At 42.8% G+C, this 21,384-nt stretch overlaps 1 protein-coding gene across 1 annotated transcript in view; it reads left to right on the top strand.

The window, feature by feature from the left end:
* The window catches only part of PLEK (pleckstrin), a 32,834-nt gene extending 11,877 nt beyond the window's left edge, over positions 1–20,957 (top strand). Inside the window, exons 2-9 of the mRNA XM_032177634.2 lie at positions 3,409–3,564; positions 3,804–3,985; positions 5,611–5,702; positions 9,714–9,898; positions 11,602–11,706; positions 16,639–16,722; positions 17,587–17,656; positions 19,188–20,957. Of these exons, the coding sequence (XP_032033525.1) occupies positions 3,409–3,564; positions 3,804–3,985; positions 5,611–5,702; positions 9,714–9,898; positions 11,602–11,706; positions 16,639–16,722; positions 17,587–17,656; positions 19,188–19,324 (1,011 nt within the window). The 3' untranslated portion in view covers positions 19,325–20,957. The remainder of the gene's footprint in view (positions 1–3,408; positions 3,565–3,803; positions 3,986–5,610; positions 5,703–9,713; positions 9,899–11,601; positions 11,707–16,638; positions 16,723–17,586; positions 17,657–19,187) is intronic.
* Positions 20,958–21,384: the final 427 nt, after the last annotated feature.

The raw sequence follows: 21,384 nt of genomic DNA, 5'->3' as shown, positions 1-21,384 counted from the left end.
CAATCCCCTACTTCCCTTCCTGGCCTCTGGTAACCATCCTTCTACTCTCTGTGTCCATGAGTTCAGTTGTTTTGATTTTTAGATCTCACAGATAAGTGAGAACATGTGATGTCTGTCTTTCTGTGCCTGGCTTATTTCACTCAACTTAATGATCTTCGGGTCCATCCATGTTGTTGCAAATGACAAGATCTTCTTTTTTATGGCAAAGTAGCACTCCATTGTGTATATGTACTACACTTTCTTTATCCATTCATCTGTTGAGGGACACTTAGGTTGCTTCCAAATCTTATCTATTGTGAACAGTGCTGCAACCAACATGGGAGTGAAGATATCTCTTCCATATACTGATTTCCTTTCTTTTCAGTGTATAACCCCCAGTGAGATTGCTGGGTCAAATAGTAGTTCTGTTTTTAGTTTTTTGAGGAACTTCCAAACTGTTCTTCATAGTGGTTGTACTAATTTACATTCCCACCAACAGTGTACAAGTATTGCCTTTTCTCCACATCCTCATCAACATTTCTTATTGCCTGTCTTTTGGTTAAAAGCCATTTTAACTGAGATGAGCTGATATCTCACTGTAGTTTTGATTTGCATTTCTCTGATGATCAGTGATGTTGAGCACCTTTTCATGTGCCCATTTGCCATTTGTGTATCTGCCTTTGAGAAATGTCTATTCAAATATTTTGGCCATGTTTTGAATGGTTTATTAGATTTTTTTCCTCTAGAGCTGTTTGAGCTCCTGATATATTCTGGCTATCAATCCTTTGTCAGATGGGTAGTTTGCAAATATTTTCTGTCATTCTGTGGGTTGTCTCTCCACTTTGTTGACTGTTTCCTTTGCTGTGCAAAAGCTTTTTACCTTGATGTGATCCCACTTGCTTATTTTTGCTTTGGTTGTCTGTGCTTGTAGGGTATTGCTCAAGAAATTTGTGGCCAGACCAATGTCTTGTAGATTTTCCCCAATATTTTCTTATAGTCATAATGTGATTTTAATTACAACCATTCATTCCACAAATTATTGATTGAACACCTGACAATATCATGGTGAAGTAAGTTCTTGCCCTCCTGGAACATATAGCTGGGTGGCAATAGTTGACAGAGTGATTTTACACACTTTATATATAAAACATATGCATACATATGTATTTAAAGATACATACATTGTATAATGCACATGTACATTGTTCACGTATAAGCATATGGCATGCATTATACACTTATATATACATATTTTATACATGATCTAAATCTAAACTATGCTTTAAGATGGAATTACTCTCTCTCTCTTAGAAAATAAAAAAACTATGGCTCAGAAATATTAAACATTTTACCCAAAGACATGTACAACTAATAAGTGGTTGACATGAGGCTCAAATGTAGGTTCGAGTTTTGACCCCAAATCATAGCATACATTGAAGCATCCTAAATACTTCAAGCATCATTTGATGACATGTCATACAATAATGGAGGAGGCCTGCAAGTCTGAGGCAGGCCGGATTCTTCACAAACCCAAACCTTATTCCACCAGAAGAGAAACCAAAGGGAGGTGTGTTTCCTCACAAATACATTCATGCAGATCCTCAGGGCCTTCAGCCTTCCCATTCATTACTCCACATGGCAACTGGCTAAATACTTTTGACTCTTCCTCATTGGGACGATAGTGATACCAGTTCATTATCATTTTTCCAAGAATAGAGAGGATGAAAACTCAAAGCATGGAAGACATTCATACGTGGCCATCTGTCAAGATACTTAATAATACAGCCTCTCATTTGTAGAGCACGTTTGAACTTATAAAGTCTTATCCAAATTATTTCATTTCATATGTGCTAGAAATCTCTGAGGTAGTCATTCTTATCATTTTAGTGCTGGGAACTGAGCCTTAGAGAGGGCAAGTGGCTTACACAAGTGTGGGCAGTAAGAAAGCCATAGAACCAGCTGGGCATGATGGCTCACACCTGTAATTCCAGCACTCTGGGAGGCCAAGGCAGAAGGATCACTTGAGATCAGGAGTTCAAGACCAGCCTGGCCAACATGGTGAAACCCTGTCTCTACTGAAAAAAATAACATAAATATTAGCTGGGTGTGGTTGTGCGCACCTGTAATCCCAGCTACCTGGGAGGCTGAGGTGGGAGAATTGCTGAACCTGAGAGGCAGAGCTTGCAGTGAGCTGAGATCATGAAATTGCACTCCAGCCTGGGTGACAGAGAGAGAACCTGTCTCAAAAATAAATAAATAAATAAAAAATAAAAAAGAGAGAGAGAGTGCTTGAGCTAGATCATCTAAGATTCAGCCAGCCATCTCAGCAGTGTTACCAGAGCTTATAAGTGAAGGCAGATTTGGGGTAAAACCAGCTTTTATTTATATGTGTCTTCAGTGAGTCAGATTAGTTGGTTTGCGGGCCATATTTTGAAAACCACTAGGCTTTAGAATATTTAATAGTTTCTCCAATTCTGACTAACCCTCCCAAGAATTGAAATGTTCTAAAACCCTGAAAAATGAAAACCCTTCCAACCAAACACCAATAATTACCATTTTTGTATTTTTTCTCCTCAAAATAGGCAGTTAAACATGTAAAAATAAATAAAGACTTCAAAAAAAAAGAACTATACTCTAAGATCGTGTGTCAGATGTAGTTTCAGAAGCAAGATCTGCCGGCAGTTCTTACACATAGCAGGGGTGAGAATGTTACTATGAGGTGGCTCCTTTGTGGTTCTTAATTGTGTGAACCAGCCATGAAAAGGGAGGTGCAAGGAAAATCATAGCAGGAAAGGGTTTGGGTGGGGATGAAGTAGACAATAAGAAGGATTGGTTGCTCTTTTCAATGAAGTGTGATAGCTGCTAGCATTTGGCAGTTTGGGAAATGATCTTCTTTTGTATTATTTTAATGAATATCCCCTGTGTGCTCAGTATCATGAGCCAAGGAAAGTATCTGATAATGTAATTGCCATGGAGAAGGAAAGATAACCATACTGAAGACAATTAAAGAACTATATGAGGAAATATATAACAAAGTTCCAGGATGTGTGGCACAATCAGTGAGAAAAGCGGGAGGCGCCCCTGAGATCAGGGTGGGTCTGTGCAGTTTGGGAAGCCTCATCAGTGAGGTGGCTAAGCTGAGCCTTGAAGGATAGGGAGAGGTTAGGTAAGGGGAGAAAGAGGAGGGGCAGAGTTGCGAAGGAGTGTTCCAGAGAATGGGGTCAGCTTGAGCAAAGAGCTGGGAGTAGAAATGAGAAAGGCTCCCCAAGTAGCCACTGATTTGAGAGGATTTATGTTGAAGGAACAGAGATGATGTCACAAAACATTTTAAAAACCAACTTTAAGTAAATATAGACTCTTTCCTGTTAGGAAGAAAATACAGTTTGCAAAGAGCCCTGCCCATCTCAGCTCTTTTGGTTGTCATTACAGGGGAGCATGTTCAATACGTGGAAACCCATGTGGGTTGTATTGTTAGAAGATGGAATTGAATTCTACAAGAAGAAAAGTGACAACAGCCCCAAAGGAATGATCCCGCTGAAAGGGAGCACTCTGACTAGCCCTTGTCAGGACTTTGGCAAAAGGATGGTGAGTTGACATCATGAGCTGCCATGAACCCCTGGTCAGGCACTCACCTTTTGGTGCAAGCATTGCCTACAATGTGGGTGGTCTTCCTTGGGCTGGTCCCTCTCACCACCACTCACAACCCACCCTGGCATTTGGGTTTCTCTTGGCTAGAAGAGGTTTAGGCCAACGGCCTCTGCATCATGAGGGGCCCTAAGCCCTTGAAATAAGTCATTTCTAATGGGATGTGTTTTGATTTTCAGTTTGTGTTTAAGATCACTACGACCAAACAGCAGGACCACTTCTTCCAGGCAGCCTTCCTGGAGGAGAGAGATGCCTGGGTTCGGGATATCAAGAAGGCCATTAAATGCATTGAAGGAGGCCAAAAGTTTGCCAGGAAATCTACCAGGAGGTCCATTCGACTGCCAGAAACCATTGACTTAGGGTGATTTTCTGTGTTTACTTCTCTTTACTCATTCCTTCTGATAGACACAAACATAGCAGATCCTGCTCCAAGGCTTGCTTTGACCACCTCTGATGTTGTATCCACTCTGCCAGGTCAATACTGGCACTTGGTGTACTAAAATGTTTACCTGGGTCTGAAGGAGTGATCCAAGGCCTACTAGCTGAGGAGAGGAGGCGAATGGAGTACAAATTCCCTCATACTGGGTACCAGAGGGAGAGAGAGAGAGGGAGAGAGAAAGAAACATCGTCATTGCATTTATAAAGTAGCCATAATAAGTCAGTCTTGAAATAAAGCTTTAGGATCTTTAGGTAGAAAGGAAAAGGCAGGGGCTATGCATCCAAGCAAGCAAGGTTTCAAGTTCAAGTTCATGCATTTACGCACTCAGGAAGGGCCAGCCAGGGTAAACACCCATCCTGGTGGAAGCCATTTATGTCCTGACCCAGTTTAATGGCCTCTGATGTTGGTTGGCTTGGAATTGCAGGTGATAGTTGTAGCCTAAAGGTGGTCAGAGGCTAACAGGAAGATCTAGCTCCTGACAGAGGTTGGGAATGGGATTTCTTCCTTCCTGAGTATCTCACATCTTTGGTCACATGAGCCCCTTTCTCTAGGAGTCCCTTTCTTCTTGGTAGTTTTGCTTTTTTGTTGAGCATTCCCTGAAACGGGGGCCCTGTTGAGAAGAATCCTATGCCGGCTGCTTAAAATGTCCAACAAGAATTTTGTTTTTTTGGAGGGTGGGGTGGGGAGAGGCACTGAGAGGAGCCTAGAGACATCCCTTCTGCACTTCTGCATGACGATACAAGACTTGGCGTGGCACAGTAGTTTGACAAAGTTTGTGAAGTGAGCTGAGTGAGACTCAGCAGCCCCCTTCACCACAAAAGCTTTTTGGCAAAGAGCTCCACGGAGGCACCCAGTGTAGCTGCAGCTGCTGACGGGGGCCATCGAGTGACCACAGTCCTGGCCAGTGCTGTCAGAACTAAGTGAGAAAAATGCTCGGACTACAGAGAGCCACAGGCTACATGGAAGGGGCCTTCTGTTTTTTTGCTTAGAGCTCCTCTCGTAAGGCTATCTTTGATGTATCACTTCAAGGACAAAAATGAGAACTTCTCAGCATTTTGCCTTATATCTCATCATTTTAAAGATAAGACATATGCTTAGTGGAAGCATTCACTTTCTTAAAGGCAAATGTCTACCACAGATGGTCCCTCGAAGAGCATTAAAGAATTGGGATATGAGGATTGAGGGACATTAAAGATGTACAATATGTAGAAAATGGACCTTAAGAACCTTTCATTTTTGACATCTAAATTGGGGCAACTTTCCATCCCAGGCACCAATAATTAAACCAACAAAGAGCTGAATGAATTTAAGAGAATTTAGAAGACGTTAAGTACCTTCCAGCATTGCTAAATGCTATGCAGGCTACAGAGTTATGCAGATATGAATGCTGCCCCTCCACTACTTATGATCTGATGGAGGGAGATTAAGCTCAGGGGATACCTGGGGTGGGGAAGCTTGTGCTCACCTCCCAGAGAGAACTTACCATTCTGAAATGTTCCCCACTCATCCAACTGGGTTTTTTTTGTTTTTTTTTAATCTCTGTGCAGTGCCTTATATTTGTCCATGAAAGACACTGAAAAAGGAATAAAGGAACTGAATCTAGAGAAGGACAAGAAGATTTTTAATCACTGCTTCACAGGTAAAAGCACTTGCGGGCCTGAAATAGGGCAACTGGGAAGGCGATATGGAGTCCTCCTTCGGCCTCGTCTGTGAGGTGGAGGTATGAAGTATGGGGGTTGGAAGGGGTCCCAGAATGCAGCCTGGTGAGCCTGAGAATGAAGCTCCTACAGAGTGAAAATAGAAAGAAGTTCGTTGTTCAAGCTAACGATTTTGTTCAAGCTTCATTTGTTCAAGTTAACATTTGTTGAAGCTAACGTTCCAATCAGAGGATTTTTTTTCTCAATAAATGGCATTATGTTGAGGCTTGCTAGAAATAGACACAGAATTGGCTAAGATGCAACCCTTACTACGATAAACAGGGATTAAGGCATACAATGTAAGTTTTAAATGACAAGATTAGGGCTATCAGAGGCTGCACAGGGTCAGGTATTAAGTGTTATGAGTTTAGATAGTATGGTGTAGTGGTTAAAAACATGTCCTTTAGAGCTAGACTACCTTGGTTCAAATTCTGGCTCTGCAACTTAGCAGTTATAAAACCTTGGCTCAATAACTTAGCCTCTCTGTGCTTCACTTTCTCTGTCTATTTAGCGGGGATAATCACAGTGCACCTACCTCATAGGCTTGCCATTATGTGTGTAGAGCAGTGCCTGGCACACGCTCAGTGCTATATGGTGCAAGCTCAAGTGGTTATTGTGTTTTAAGTGGTCACATGTCTGTACAACCAATTCCAGGGGTTCCGACAAAGAGAAAGAGCTCAGGGGTTGATGGGATGAATAGGAGGTGGTACCCAAATTTGACCCTGAAAGATGGGTAGAATTTCATTAAATATTTACGGGAGGATTTTTGATGAGGAGGCAGGGCAGAGGATGGGCAAAGGATGGTGAGGACAAAGTTATGAGGCAGACATGTGCAGAATATGCATCTAGAAAAAGAAACTGACCAGCCTAGTAGGGCTGATGGTTCATCAGGGGGAGCAAAATGGGATGTACAATTTGGTACTAAGTTTGTCAGATACCAGGTCTGGCTTTCTTATGGTGACAAGAGAGATCAAAGGAAGAAAACTCTGAGCTGATACAGCAAATGTGTAATCCAAGAGGATGTGCCATCAACAGATAATCCATGAAATTGGTCCAGGTTAGGATCGGCAAGGCTAAGGGGAAAAGGCTATGATCACTGATGATGAGATAGTCCCCCACGGGAATAAGCCTCAGAGTCAAGGCAGCAGCCCATGAGCATCAGACAAGGCAGGGCTGAGATTTGAGATCAAGGCACCAAGCTGTGGGTGGTGGTATCAGAAAGTGACGAGAGCAAGGGAAGGTCCTAACTCTAGCAGGACTGAGGTCACTGCAACAGCCTTGGGCAGGAACAGGAGGGGATTTCGGTGTAGACTTGGTCACACAATCCAGGTCAGACTGATTTCCATTGCAATGTGTTACCGACTCCCACAGTATTGGGCTGGTCTTCTTCTTCTCCTTCTCCTTCTCCTTCTCCTCCTTCTCCTTTTCCTTCTCCTTCTCCTCCTTCCCCTCCTTCTCCTTCTTCTTCTTTCTTCCTCTTCTTCCTCTTCGTCTTCTTCTTCTCCTTCTCCTTCTCCTCCTTCTCCTCTCTTCTTCTTGCTTCTTGCTTCTTCTCCTCTTCTCCTCCTCTTCTTCTTCTACTCTTTCTTCTTCGTCTTTCTTCTTCTTCTCCTCCTCCTCCTTCTTCTTCTCCTCCTCCTCCTTCATCTTCTTCTCCTCCTCCTCCTTCTTCTTCTCCTTCTTCTTCTCCCTCTTCTTCTCCCTCTTCTCCTTCCTTCTTCTTCTTCTTCCTCTTTTTTTTTTGAGATGGAGTTTCACTGTTGTTGCTCAGGCTGGTGTGCAGTGGCACGATCTTGGCTCACTGCAACCTCTGCCGCCCAGGTTCAAGCGTGATTCTCGTGCCTCAGCCTCCTGAGTAGCTGGGATTACAGATGTGCACCACCATGCCTGGCTAATTTTTGTATTTTTAGTAGATTCGGGGTTTCACCATGTTGGCCAGACTGGTCTCAAACTTCTGACCTCAGGTGATCTGCCCGCCTTGGCCTCTCAAAGTGGCCTGTAATCCCTAAGATTACAGGTGGGCTAGTACTTCTTAAATCCTTCTTGTTGAAGGTCAGGGTGGGTTCTGGACATTTCTATGGGTGGAGCCTTCATGGGGGAGTCAGGTGGCCTCGGCTGGGAGTTGAAGGCTGCAGCAGAGACTGGGACCCAGCAGTGCTGACACATGATGGAAGACCTTAAATGTCCGATGACTGGCAGACTAGACCAAACTTGTCTTTCAAGCTTCAGCATGCCTCACTGAGTGAGCATGGATGCAAGGGTTAGAACACTTAAAAGTGACAGCCCAGAGTAGTTGTAACTTCGGCCTAAGATCACTCAAATTCCCTGAGCCTTAATTTTCTCATCCTTAAAATGAGGACTGCAATTACTGCCCTGCCTCTTTCACAGGCTGCTATAAAGATAAAAGGAAGAAATGCAGTGTCGCTTAGTTTATCCTTGTAGAGAAAGAAAAGTGAGCAAAAGCCTTTCATACATGAAATTCATGGAAGGCTCACTATCCAACTGCTGTCACTCCTGTTTTGAGGGCAGCATCCCTACTGCTTTTGCCTGGATGACAGGTCAGGCAGGCTGTCATGTTGACTCCCTTGTTGGCTACATTTGTAAGGAACACACTGCTTTTTATTTATTTATTTTTAATAATTGACACATAATGGTACATATTTATGGGGTACAATTAATGTTCTGATACACACATACATTGTGCAGTGATCAAATCATGGTAATTAGTGTATCCATCACCTCAATATTTATCATTTTTTGTTGTAAGAACAAACATGCTGTTTTTAATACAAAGCTTCACTGTAACCTGCTAATAATCCAATGTGTGGGTCAATTTCGTTTTCTTCTCTTTGCAATCATCTCTTGAGGCAGAAGGTTGCTTAAATGACTTCTCAAGGTCCCTGCTAGACTCTGCAAAGGCATGACAATCAGTGCAGGTGATGTCATCAAATTTTAATTTAGGACATACATACGTCACATTATTTCCTATTTAAAAACTTAAAATGATTTCCCATTAGCCAAATTTCTTACTGTGCCATCAAAGCTCTCCCCACCCACCCTTCACCTTCCTCCTCCTCTTGTTTCCTTTTGCCTTCTTTCCACCAACTCCTCCCCTGCCCCATGGGGCTGCTTTATGCCTGAGTGCATCTGTTCACACGGCTGCCCCCTCAGCTTGTGCTGGTTCCTCTGCATCCTGCCTCATATGCTTGGCAAACACCTACTCATGTTTTAAGCCTCTGCCCAGTGTCACTTCCTCTATGAATCTTTTCCTGATGGTGCATGCACAGCCCTCTTCTCTCATCTCCTCCACCTCTTTCACACCTTCAGATTTGACCCAGTAGTCTCGCAACTGACTTATAGCAGAGCACTTGTTACCAGACTTATTTATTACACCCATCATGCCCTTTTACACTCCCTGAGGGAATTTCTCCAGCACCCAGTAGAGTACCTAGCATCGAGTAGGTTCTCAGTAAATGTTTGTTCATTAATGGGATAAGTGAGTGGGTTAGTAAAACCTATTTCTTTGACGCATGTGTTAATTTTTTTTAAGACAAAGACTTTATTTTTTATTTTTAAAGTTATTATTTTTTGAGATGGAGTCTTTTTATGTTGCCTAGGCTTGTCTTGAACTCCTGGGCTCAACTATCCTACTGCCTCAGCTTCCAGAGTAGCTGGGACAACAGGTGTGCCACCATACCTGGTCATGTGTTTCTTCTTAAGCAGCACGTAGATGCTCTTAAAAACCCTTTACATGGTTTTTTGTTTGTTTGTTTGTTTGTTTGTTTGTTTCTAGTGGGTATCTATCCCACTGATTTTGTTTTCTCTTTCTTGAAATAACAGGGAAGACAAGACAAGTCAGACCTGTGGGTGCCCTGGAGTCAGTTCAGGGGTGATTGTCAGGGGCTTGTTCTTCGGTAAGGAGAGTTAACCTTCCCTGTGCTGGTCCCACCTAGGTAGCTGCGTCATTGATTGGCTGGTATCCAACCAGTCTGTTAGGAATCGCCAGGAAGGCCTCATGATTGCTTCATCGCTGCTCAATGAGGGGTATCTGCAGCCTGCTGGAGACATGTCCAAGAGTGCAGTGGATGGAACTGCTGAAAACCCTTTCCTGGACAACCCTGATGCCTTCTACTACTTTGTAAGAAAAGCTCCCCATCTCTTCTTCCTGTAAGGGAGGCTGCCCTGAGCAGATTCTAGATTGATTTCAGTTCATAGACATCTATAGAGCACTGTTAGGCAGCGGGTAGGGAGGTCAGCCAGGAAGAACAAGGGAATACCTGAAGCTTCCAGGCCCATTTAGAGCTTCTGTTATACCAGCATTTCCCAACTCAACAGCTGCCCTCTCCACAACACTCGCCCTGTCCAAGTGAATTTGTTATTATAAAAGGATACTACTGTTTACTTGAAAAAAAATTTTTAATGGACATTTTAAAGTTTATTGTTTCCTATTTATTTATTTATTTATTTATTTTTTTAGATGTAGTCTCGCTCTGTCACCCAGGCTGGAGTGCAGTGGTGTCATCTTGGCTCACCGCAACCTCTGCCTCCCGAGTTCAAGCGATTTTCCTGTCTCAGCTTCCCGAGTAGCTAGGATTACAGGCATGCGCCGCCACACCCAGCTAATTTTCGTATTTTTAGTAAAGACAGGGTTTCACCACGTTGGCCAGGCTGGTCTCGAACTCCTGACCTCAAGTGATCCACCTGCCTCCGTCTCCCAACTATCTATTCTTATTCTAAGCAATAATTCATTTATAAAACTGTCTTAGACCCTAGTCCATGGCAAGCATTCTCTAAGACAAGAAGATACAGCCACATAGACAAGCATGCTGGAGGGACAGGCAAAAATCCTGCCCTCCTGCAGCTTCCTTTCCAGATGGGAGTCTATAAATCACAGGTTTGAGGTGTTAGGTGCATTGTTCCAAATGTACGTTAAAACACGTGACTCTTAATACAAAATGTGTCCATGGATGTCACTTCCTGCGGTCATCTTGTGTACCTCCCACAGTATGCTTACCCATGATTGGGAAACACTATATTATGCAATGTGAACCTATTCTTAAGCCACGTGAGCAATGGTGGATTTCTTGGGGGATTTTGGCAGTTTTGTTTCTATCTTGGATCAGAGCACAGAATTTAGGAAGTTACCTAAGAGAACCATCCTTCTTATAAACATGAAGTGAACACCCTAGAGGGTTTCATTTCACTTTAGGGGAAGTTCCACAGTCTGTTTTTTTTTTTTTTCTTCTTCAGTCCTTTGATCTGGTCATTTATAGCCATTTCAATGCAGGATTCTAAAAATACCCATCACAGTGGCTCCTCTTCCTTGGTCTGATTCCTCATCCACTTTTGCTGAGCAAGTCCCACTTCCCTCATAACCTCAGGGGAAGAGACTAGACACATGTTCTCACTTTTCTCCAAGAGGGAGCTCAGTGGCAAATGTTGAGCTGGTGATAGTATTGCGAATGAGAAATTAGCCTGCCCTGCTTTCAAGGATGTGACCATGATATCCCAAGAGAAGGAAGGCTTTGAAGGCAGACATGTGCCTGGTTAGGAAGATGGAGTTAAAGTTAGGATAGCTTGGGAGACCCTCCAGAATAAAAGGATATTGACAAGATCACACCTGAGTGGAGACAAGAAAGGAACAGCCCCTGAAGCAAGTACAAGGAGGAGGAGAAACTCGCTCATCAAGGACCTTTGAAGTTCAGATTGGGATGTACACAGGAATGGAGGAAAAAGGAGGAGGCTGCCCTCATGGCTGGAGGGGAGGGGGAAATGGAGATGGCACAAGTAGCAATGTGCCTAAGACTGGTGGCATCAGCTTGCCGTTTGATTTTCCAACAGCCAGACAGTGGATTCTTCTGTGAAGAGAATTCCAGTGATGATGATGTGATTCTGAAAGAAGAATTCAGAGGGGTCATTATCAAACAGGGATGTTTACTGAAGCAGGTGAGTGGCCACCACTGCTCCCATCTAGCCTTTTCTCTTTACAAGGTCCTTTTTGTTTCTAAGTTACCCAATGACTTTTGGTTTGTTTGGTTAATAGTCAAGCAGAAAATGAAACCCACAGAGTGAAAGATAGATGAGTAGCTCTGTAGATATCAAAGTGGCTTTAGGTCAGGAAGATTGAGTTTGAAGATGTCCCTAAAAGTAGGAAAATGCCTCTTTTATCAATATCATAGGAAAAAAAAAGGTGTTTCAAGAAAAATATGGCCGGAGGAGATAAATTGTCTAAGAGATGCCATCCAAAAGACAAAGCTGTCTCATGGTAAAAATACTTCCATTTTACCTGTCCCTCCTCCCTTCAAAGCAACCAAGAAAACAGGAACAGGCCACACCCAGAAGAGGAACAGAGTACACCACTGAGAGCAAAGAAGAGTCATTCCAGTCTGTGCTTAGGGCATGACAAGACCAAAACCTGGGCATGCAGAGGCCAGTTCACAGGAACAGCAGGCAAAAGTCAAATGCAGATTGAGGGCATGGACAGAGTCCTGGGGGGATGTCCAGGTGTCCACAGGTACAGGCCACCATCAGTCTTGGAGGCAAGGGCTGGAGAGTGCTGAGGAGCTCTAGTCGGTTACCAGGTGCCAAGGCATATGATGCCAAGAGGTAAGAGATGGACAGGGGCCTAGATGACTGAGGAAGCCAGGGCCAGCACCTGGTGGAGGAAGTCGCAGGAACACATGAGAATATTCAGGGGGAAGCTAGTTGATACTAGCACAGGGCATCTTAGAGGCCAAGGCTGCTTTGCAGGACCAAGGTCTTGCCTTCCTGGCTGCACTGTGAGCTGCCTTAAAAGCGCTGCTCAGTATGTAATGGAGAGAATCTGTTGCCATCAGGAGATTTCCATGTACTGTCTATAGGCTCCACGGGACTGGGGGATTTGATTTATTTCATGTTAGGACCCTGAATGTCCATCTTAGTGATTAATGGAATGGGCAAGGAGGGAAGGACCAGAAAAGAGCCCATATTTACATTTATAAAGAGGGACTCTGGGCTGGGCTAGCTGAAAGGGGGTATAGGTATGGATTTTGAGTTTCAATGGGGGAAGTGGGACATTCGAATGGAAAAATTACCTTCATATCAGGTTTTAAGAGAACAGTGTCCTCAGAAATATATGGCAAGGATTTATAAAGAATTCATGGACTATTATAATTTTTTTTATGACAGGGTGACCAGCTGGCTAGATTAAAAGAAAGGCATGGGGCAGGGCCAGCCTTATACTGGGAAGGCTCGAGCAGTTGCCTACAGACAGTTTGCCTGCTGCTGCTTTCTCGTTGGTTCTGCCCAATATTCCTATGTTCCTGGCTCTTTGATTGCAGGTGCTGGAATGTGGCTGCTAAGACAAGAAGAGTAACTTGGGAGGGAATTTCCTTATTTTGTTGATTTCTTCCATAATTCTATATTGTTATCGGTTATTTCTTGAATTAGTTGATTGGGCAAGCCCTAATCTAGAGTGGGGCTCTTGGAAAGCCAAGGATGAAGGTTAATAAAGAGTAGATAAAGTTGGGACTGGACTGGAGCCATGTCTCAGTGAAGCAGCCCAGTGGGAGACCTGGGATGGTCAAAAATTGTGTGTGGGTAATGGGTGTCTGGATGTATTTTGAAAACAATAGGGACAAGGATTGAACTTATGTGTTTTCCTTTGCCTTCCTTTGCCTGGCCTTTGATAGGTACAATTTAGCCTTAGCTAGCTCAGTTGGTGCACATTTGAATCTCCCAGGGAACTGTTAAAACTGCATGCCAGGCCAATTAAATCAGAGCCTCTGGATTTTTACAGCTCCCAAGTGATTCTGATGTGCAGCCAAAGCTGAGAACCACTGAGCCAGCCTTTTTCTTAAAAGCTAATTTATTCTATTATCAGTATACAAGTTAAATAGTCTTTCTTAGAAGCTTCCTTTTTATGTGAAGAAAACAGAAATCTATGTGCATTCAGGAATTTTGTTCTTTTACAATATTCTTTCCTCTGAATTTCTTTTTCAGGGGATGGGGAGCAAAAACCTCTTCAATTTGAACTGACACTTCCCCTTAATGTTTCTAATCTCTTAGCTCAGTGGTTAGTAACCATGGTTTACATCAAAATCACCAAAGGGAATTTTCAGAATTTTAAAAACTTTTTCTTAAAAGTTCCAAAAGTAAGCCTCCCTCGTGTTTGCTGCTGGGAGTTAGCCAGGATTAACCTCATAGAAGGCTTGTTATAATGCAAAAGGACACCTGTGCTCCACACCTCACAGATGTGAAGTAGCTGTGGCTAACTGGAGGCCATCACCCCTGCCCCATTATTTTCTCATCCCAAGATAAATAATCCTACTTGGCAGCAAGTCTGAGGATGAATGATCTTAGATTATATTCAGTATAATCCCTTTTTATATAATTGTTTCTGTTATGACAATGAATAAAATATCTGCTTGTTTAATTCTCAACCACATTTAGATTCCTTGAGGGAGAGGAACAATGTGTTATATATGCTTCTCTTGTATCTGCTGCAGAGTTCAGCATCCTTATTGATTTATCATAGGCAATGAACACTTGGGGAGCTAATTAAGTCAAATATAAGTAGATGACTTTGACAGTTCAGTAACAATTCTTGGAAACCCGAGGCATACATGCATTTCTTAATATTCCTTAGAAAATACTCATTAAGTGAAAGATGACCAGAAATGTACCTGCTAACTTCCAGCTCTTCAACATGTCACATTGTGATGTCAGTGAGGGCTTAAAGGGAATATGGTGGTTGGCTGATTTCACATCCTCCTGTTACCTTCCTCTTTCATTGACTCATAATAAGTTGGTGATTGTCGAGCAATTGCATAATACAGCATGACATGTGTGTCTGTCAGTGAACAGGAAATGGTATGGGGTGGCAACTTTAGTGTCGTTATTCTGAAGGGCAACATTAGTTAAGGCAAAGAGCAGCAATGTATACTTTTGGAAGTCTATGCTTTGCAAAAGCCATTTTGGACATGATATAGCAGGTAGGAATATTTTCTGTCCTTGCATATGACGGCAGGGGTTCCAGCTCCATCCTACAGGAAGTGGAAAGTTCTTTGGAAATGAGTTCCTTCACCAAATGTTTCGCCAAAAATCTTAGGACCATTTCAGAAAGCTTCCCTGAAGTTCCTCTGGATTTATGAAGGAGGCACTGTTTGCTAAGACCACACGTTTTATTGCTTTCAGCACAAGTAAAATGAAAAATGTTGGAAAATTTGTATACATACTTGCCAATATGTGGTGCTTTAGAAATTACAAATAATATTTCTTGTATTGGCAAGATAGAAACTATGTATCTTTTAATATAATACTATTTTTGGCTTCTGGAGTTAAGTCATTTGAATTTCCTGTGGGAAATCATAGAGTCAGATTTACCATGACAGTTTAAAATCTGCTGCTCGCTAATGGAAATAACTTGGTAACTCATGGCAAGTACAAACAGATATGAAGCAGCTGCTATATGCCAGGCACTGTGGCCCTGGGGAACGAAGATAAGCAAGACACAAATCCTGCCCTTAAAACTCAGTGTAGACAATGTCAGTGTTTAATTCTATTGGGAAAGGCCAAGTTGTCACCTTCTTTCTTCTTCTTTCTTTCTTCCTTCCTCTTTCCTTCCTCCTACCTTCCTCCCCCTTTTCTCCTCCTCCTCCTCCTCTTTCTTCTTCTTTCTCCTCCTCCTCCTCTTCCTCTTCTTCTTCCTTCTTCGTCATGTCTGTTACAGCAACAGGCATTTCCATTCCTACTGCAGCTACCTAAGATTTAGTTCCTAATAATTTTATGCCTGGATTGTTGTGATCCTTCCCTAATGAATTCTTTTTTAGTTACCATCTTTTCCTGGGCTTTCCTTTAATCTAGCCAGCTGGTCCATCCTGCACTTCGTCACCATATTAATCTTCTTTTTTTTTTTTTTTTTTTTTTTTTTGAGACGGAGTCTCGCTCTGTCGCCCAGGCTGGAGTGCAGTGGCGCAATCTCGGCTCACTGCAAGCTCCGCCTCCCGGGTTCACGCCATTCTCCTGCCTCAGCCTCTCCGAGTAGCTGGGACTACAGGCGCCCGCCACCACGCCCGGCTAATTTTTTGTATTTTTAGTAGAGACAGGGTTTCACCGTGGTCTCGATCTCCTGACCTCGTGATCCGCCATATTAATCTTCTTAAAATGTAATTGTAATTCTTTCACTTCCTACTCAAAAGCCATCAACAACAAACCCTGCCTTTTATTTCCACTAAATCTCTGTCCACTTTTCCCACCTTGCCTCTGCTACCCTTCATGAACCCTACATTCTAGCCAGACTGGTCTTATTCATCAACACCTGAGTATGTCTCTTGCATTCCCACTTCTGCTGTTGTGTTGTCAGTTGTCCTCCTACCCACCTTTGTCTTGCCCATCTAAATCCTGTGTCCCACATGGATAAGTGCAGGTCTTTATGAGGCTTTCTTTGATATCCAAAGCCCACAATTACATATTCCCTACTTAATGCCTTTGGAATCCATTATCTATACCAATTATTTGATTTGGGCATTTGCTACTTTATATTTCAACATAGGTCATAAACTCTTTAAAGATCAGGGCATCTTAAACCTCTTTATTCCTCCTACATTACCTAACATAGCACATTGTACTTAGTACTGCCTTATATCATACTAAAACTGGAAGACAATAATTAGAAATAATTTAATCCACCTCTTTGATCTAATAACATCCAAATTATTAATTGGCTGTAGCACTATCTCCCTGACAAAGACCTAGGCTGGGGTATTGTTATCCTGGAGTTAGTATTTCATTTTCTCTTTCTTTTCTCAATTCAGCAAATAATTATTCTGTAGGTATTGTATGTACAGAGTGATGCTGGGAATTCACTATCCTTTCTTTTAATGTTGATCCTGGATACAGGGGCATAGGAGGAAAAACTGGAAAGTGAGGAAGTTCATCTTGAGAGAAGACCCTGCCTATCTGCACTACTACGACCCTGCTGGGGTAAGATCCTGTGGTTCATAAATCCATTCAAATAAATAAATCCACTGCACTTATAATCTGGGCTTCCTATTCCCCTCTCTACTCTGTTGATATCCCCTTTTTCTCTTTACTTGCCCACTTTTTTTTTCTCCCATTCTCCTCTACCTTTTTCTATCCCCTTTCAATGCAAAGATCTGAGATCTTGGGCCTCTGAGGTCAGTATAAGCTTAGGGATGGAACAAAATATCACTATATTATAATTTATTTGGTCAACTCAACATATTTTTTCCCCAATCCGATATTTTCAGGGGAATTAAATCAGTCCATAGTTTAATATGCATAAAGGTGATAATTCCTCATCCAGGTCAACTTGGATGAGGGTATTGTTTAAGTCCAGCAATTTGGGCTGTTGATTGTCGAAGAGGACTTTTTCCACCATACAATGAACCACTTTTAAAGCATGAAGACAACTCTGGGTAGGGTGCTCACCCTCTGCTTGCAGCACTGGGCTATTTGACTTCCCCTTGGTGGTTATATTGCTGCATCAGGTGCATGGGACCAAAGAGCTCTGGAAACATGTAGCTCTTTTTTTAGTAGGATACAGTGACCTGAGTGTCTCCACCTCTCCTGTCACTTTTCTCCAAATTGAAGTCCAGATTGACTTGCATTTTCTCATCGAGCCTCCTGGCCCCACAGAAGCAGGGTGTGGAGGATCTGGAAGGACCCTACATCTGGAAGCAGTTTTTCTTTCATCTCCTTCTGCTCTTACTTATTTTGGGGGCCTCTGATCTGTATTAGAGTGAGTCTGGCTTTTTCACCAAGAGGATGAGGTCTATCTATACGCTGTATTTTGGAAACATAACGAACAACTCCTTTCTTCTGTAGGCAGAAGATCCCCTGGGAGCAATTCACTTGAGAGGCTGTGTGGTGACTTCAGTGGAGAGCAACTCAAATGGTAAGATGAATTTCTGTGTGAGAGAGGTGTGTCTGCTCCGACTCCCCTCCCACACCTGGACGTCCTGGGCCAACATTAATCAGTCAATCAATTAATCAGGATAAGCAGGAATGGGCCAGGCATGGTGGCTCACACCTGTAATCCTGGCACTTTGGGAGGCCGAGGAGGGCAGATCACTTGTGATCAGTAGTTCGAGACCAGCCTGGCTAACATGGTAAAACCCCATCTCTACTAAAAATACAAAAATTAGCTGGGCGTGGTGGCACATGCCTGTGAATCATTTGAGCTTGGCAAGTTGCAGTGAGCTGAGATTGTGCTACAGCACTCCAGCCTGGGTGACAAAGCAATACTCTGTCTCAAAAAAAAAAAAAAAAAAAAAAAAAAAAATAGCAGGAATGAATTTACTGTCTGAAAGCCTTGGAGAAACCAAGAGTTAGTTTTTGTCTCCCAAGTGCTGTCGAGGCTCTCCAGGTCTTGGGGAGTTGGATGGCTTTGTGAATGCCTCAAGCAAGTCCCTGAGCAATGCTGGGAAAACTCCATCACTTCACAATGGCTTAGAAGAAGAGCAATGAGGGGGTTGCACTAGAGGACCCCAGACCACAAGGCTATGATTTGGTGCATGGAATAACCACATGGGTGTAGGTTGACTTCTCAGGTGCTGAGGACAAATTGTGTCTCTGGGGTGATGTGGTTTGGACATCCCAAACCCTGGTTTTGTCCTGACATTTTGGTTTGTAGTATGATAAAGGCTGATAGGAAAACATCATAACTGCAAATGCCTAGAGTTTTACTGTGCCTGAATTTGCCCACCTCCACTCCCACCACCTAGAATTATACTTTGGTTTTAGGGCAGGGAGCATGCTGGTTCTTTATCTGATTTGTGATGTTTTAAGTCTTATCACATTATTGGCCAGGTTATTGCCTTTTAGTCTTCAGCAGAACTCTGACTTAGCCCTTGATGAAAAACAGTTCAGGCTATAACTTGTGGTACTGTTGGTAGGTCTGGCTTTGTGTATGTATATAAACATATATATACACACACACACACACACACACATCTATATTACAAATATAAACATATACATATATATTATAAATATAAATCTATATTAACAGAAAGACAGGTAGATAGATAGATATCAGGAACAACCCTTGATTTATATTATGAGCAGAGGGAAGATACCCATTAGAAACTATTAGAGGTTACTCATTAAACGCTGTTGCTATACAAATGTGAGAAATTTAGTTTGCCTGTAACTATGAAAGAAAATGTTTCTCCTTAAGTGTTTTACCTATTTCTTAAAAATATATATACACACACAATCATACTATGTATCTACTATATCAATACTATATATATAACTGTGCAATGAATTATTCTATAATCATACCTTGTTTGTATGTTTGAAAGCCACATAGTCAATTTCCTCAGAACATGAAGAAAACAGAGATTTCATGGCTTGTAGAGAGGGTGGACCTAGTGGTCTTTCTGATGCCTGTGTGTGCTGCCATTCGCCTTCTCTTTCCCCAGGCAGGAAGAGTGAGGAAGAGAACCTTTTTGAGATCATCACAGCAGATGAAGTGCACTATTTCTTGCAAGCGGCCAGCCCCAAGGAGCGCACAGAGTGGATCAAAGCCATCCAGGTGGCCTCCCGAACTGGGAAGTAAAGACACTCCTGCATTCCTCCTCCCCTCCTGAGGGAAGCCCATGGACAAGCTGAGTCCAGGACCTGTCCACTTCTGTGACAAATCAACGGGAAACAGCCCAGGGGTGGGAAGTTTTCATTTGCAGGGGGGTCTGAATGTAACTCACCATGTGGTGTGCAAGGTTCCCCTGCATTGTATTGCTCACTGCAGCCCCTCTGCCCCTATCCATGACCCCCAAGCAGATATAACAAGCTGTGCAGCCTCAGTAGGCTGCTTGCCCTCTCCAGGCCTCAGGGCCTCTTCTGGAAAATGAAGAAATTCAACTAGTAGATTCCTGAGGTCCCCTCAGCTCAAAAAAAAAAAGAAATCTGCCCTGTGATTCTAACACTCGCAGTAGTGATAGCGTATCTAGTTGTTCTGCTGGTGTCCTTCCTTGGCTAAGTCTTGGCCTTCAGTTATCTTCAAATGTACCAGAACCTGAGCCAACGCCTTCCCTGTGAAACTGTTGCTCATCTGTAGTACAGTACCAGGAAGAAACCTCTTTTGTTCTCTTTAGCCATCTTCTACTTGCTCTTGGCCTTGAAATCGTGTAACAAAATGAAGGAGGGCTCTCTTCTTTCTTCCTCATCCTACTCCGAAACTTCCCAAGAGCAGTGGTGGCTTTGAGGGTTTTGACTTCTATTACTTTTCACAGCCTGGAAAGTTGTGTCTTCTGGGAAAGAGACCCGGGGAGGCCAGGAGTAGCTGAGGGTCCTTTCTGTGCCCTTAAGCCGCCCAGAGGAGCCCTATTCCACTCTGGTTTGAGGCTGATCTGAGAGGGTCTCCCTTTGTTCCTTTCTGGAGCATTTCTCTAATGTTTATTACAATTAGGAGGGGGACCCCACATCTGTGAGATTCTGTTTCATTTGAGGTTTACAGAAAAAAAAAAGTGGCCAGATGGGTTCCCCCCATGGGTGAGAGGTCTGGGCAACTGCCTGGGGAATGTGTCTCCCAGCAGCTGCAGGAAGTGGAGGGGCTGAACTACTGGCCAGCTCATTGGATGACGGGTTAATACAACAACTGCACTGTAAGGACTCAGAGCCACACAGAACTTCTGAGAGGGGCTGTTAGCATTGCACAGCATCTTCAATTCTCCACTTAATGATATTGTGTTCGTGCCTCAGCTTTAAGCACAAGTAGTAGCAGCTCCTGCTTGAGTTCTGAGGGCATCATGGCCCTATGATTAACCACAGTGATCTAACCTAGACTAAAATTGGGAACTTGTTTGCAATTTTTGACCCTGACCGCTAACTAGTGATTCTTCTCCAAAATTAAGAAAGACAGCACCCATTGAAGCAGATATGTGTGTGAAAGTATACTTTTCAATCCAGATTTCTAATTTTAAGGCCCCAGGAAACAGAGTAGAACATTTTTCCTCATTTTATCAAATCCTCTCTTGCCCTCCCTCAATTCCCCTGTAACATTCCTGAGGCTGTTCCTACTCCCAGATGGTTTTATCAATAGCCTAGAGGTAAAGAACTGTCTTTTTCTCTGATTCTTTAATAAATTGTCTTTATAGAATATGCACAAATTTTTCTACACTCAGTGTTAAAGTATTTATTAATGGGAAGTCTACTTAATGTTTTGAAATAAATATATGAATCTGTTTAATGCATTTTTGGTGTGATGACTCTGTTTTGCCTCCTATTGATAACTCTCCCCTCTGGCCGGGCATGGTGGCTCACGCCTGTAATCCCAACATTTGAGAGGCCAAGGCGGGTGGATCACTTGAGGTCAGGAGTTCAAGATCAGCCTGGCCAACATGGTGAAACCCTGTCTCTACTAAAAAAAACAAAACAAACAAACAAACAGACAAATAACTCTCCTTTCTTACAACTCAGTTTTATTTACTAAGGGTAATACTATCTTTTATTTTTCATCATCTCAATAGCTTTATGATTTTTTAAAATTATTATACTTTAAGTTCCGGAGTACATGTGCACAACATGCAGGTTTGTTACATAGGTACACATGTGCCTTGTTGGTTTGCTGCAACCATCAACTCGTCATTTACATTAGGTATTTCAACTAATGCTATCCCT

The sequence above is a fragment of the Hylobates moloch genome, unplaced genomic scaffold (assembly GCF_009828535.3).
Source record: "Hylobates moloch isolate HMO894 unplaced genomic scaffold, HMol_V3 SCAFFOLD_15, whole genome shotgun sequence".
Lineage (NCBI taxonomy): Eukaryota > Metazoa > Chordata > Mammalia > Primates > Hylobatidae > Hylobates > Hylobates moloch.
Note: the sequence above shows the minus strand (reverse complement) of the source record. Positions and strands in the feature narration are given on the sequence as shown.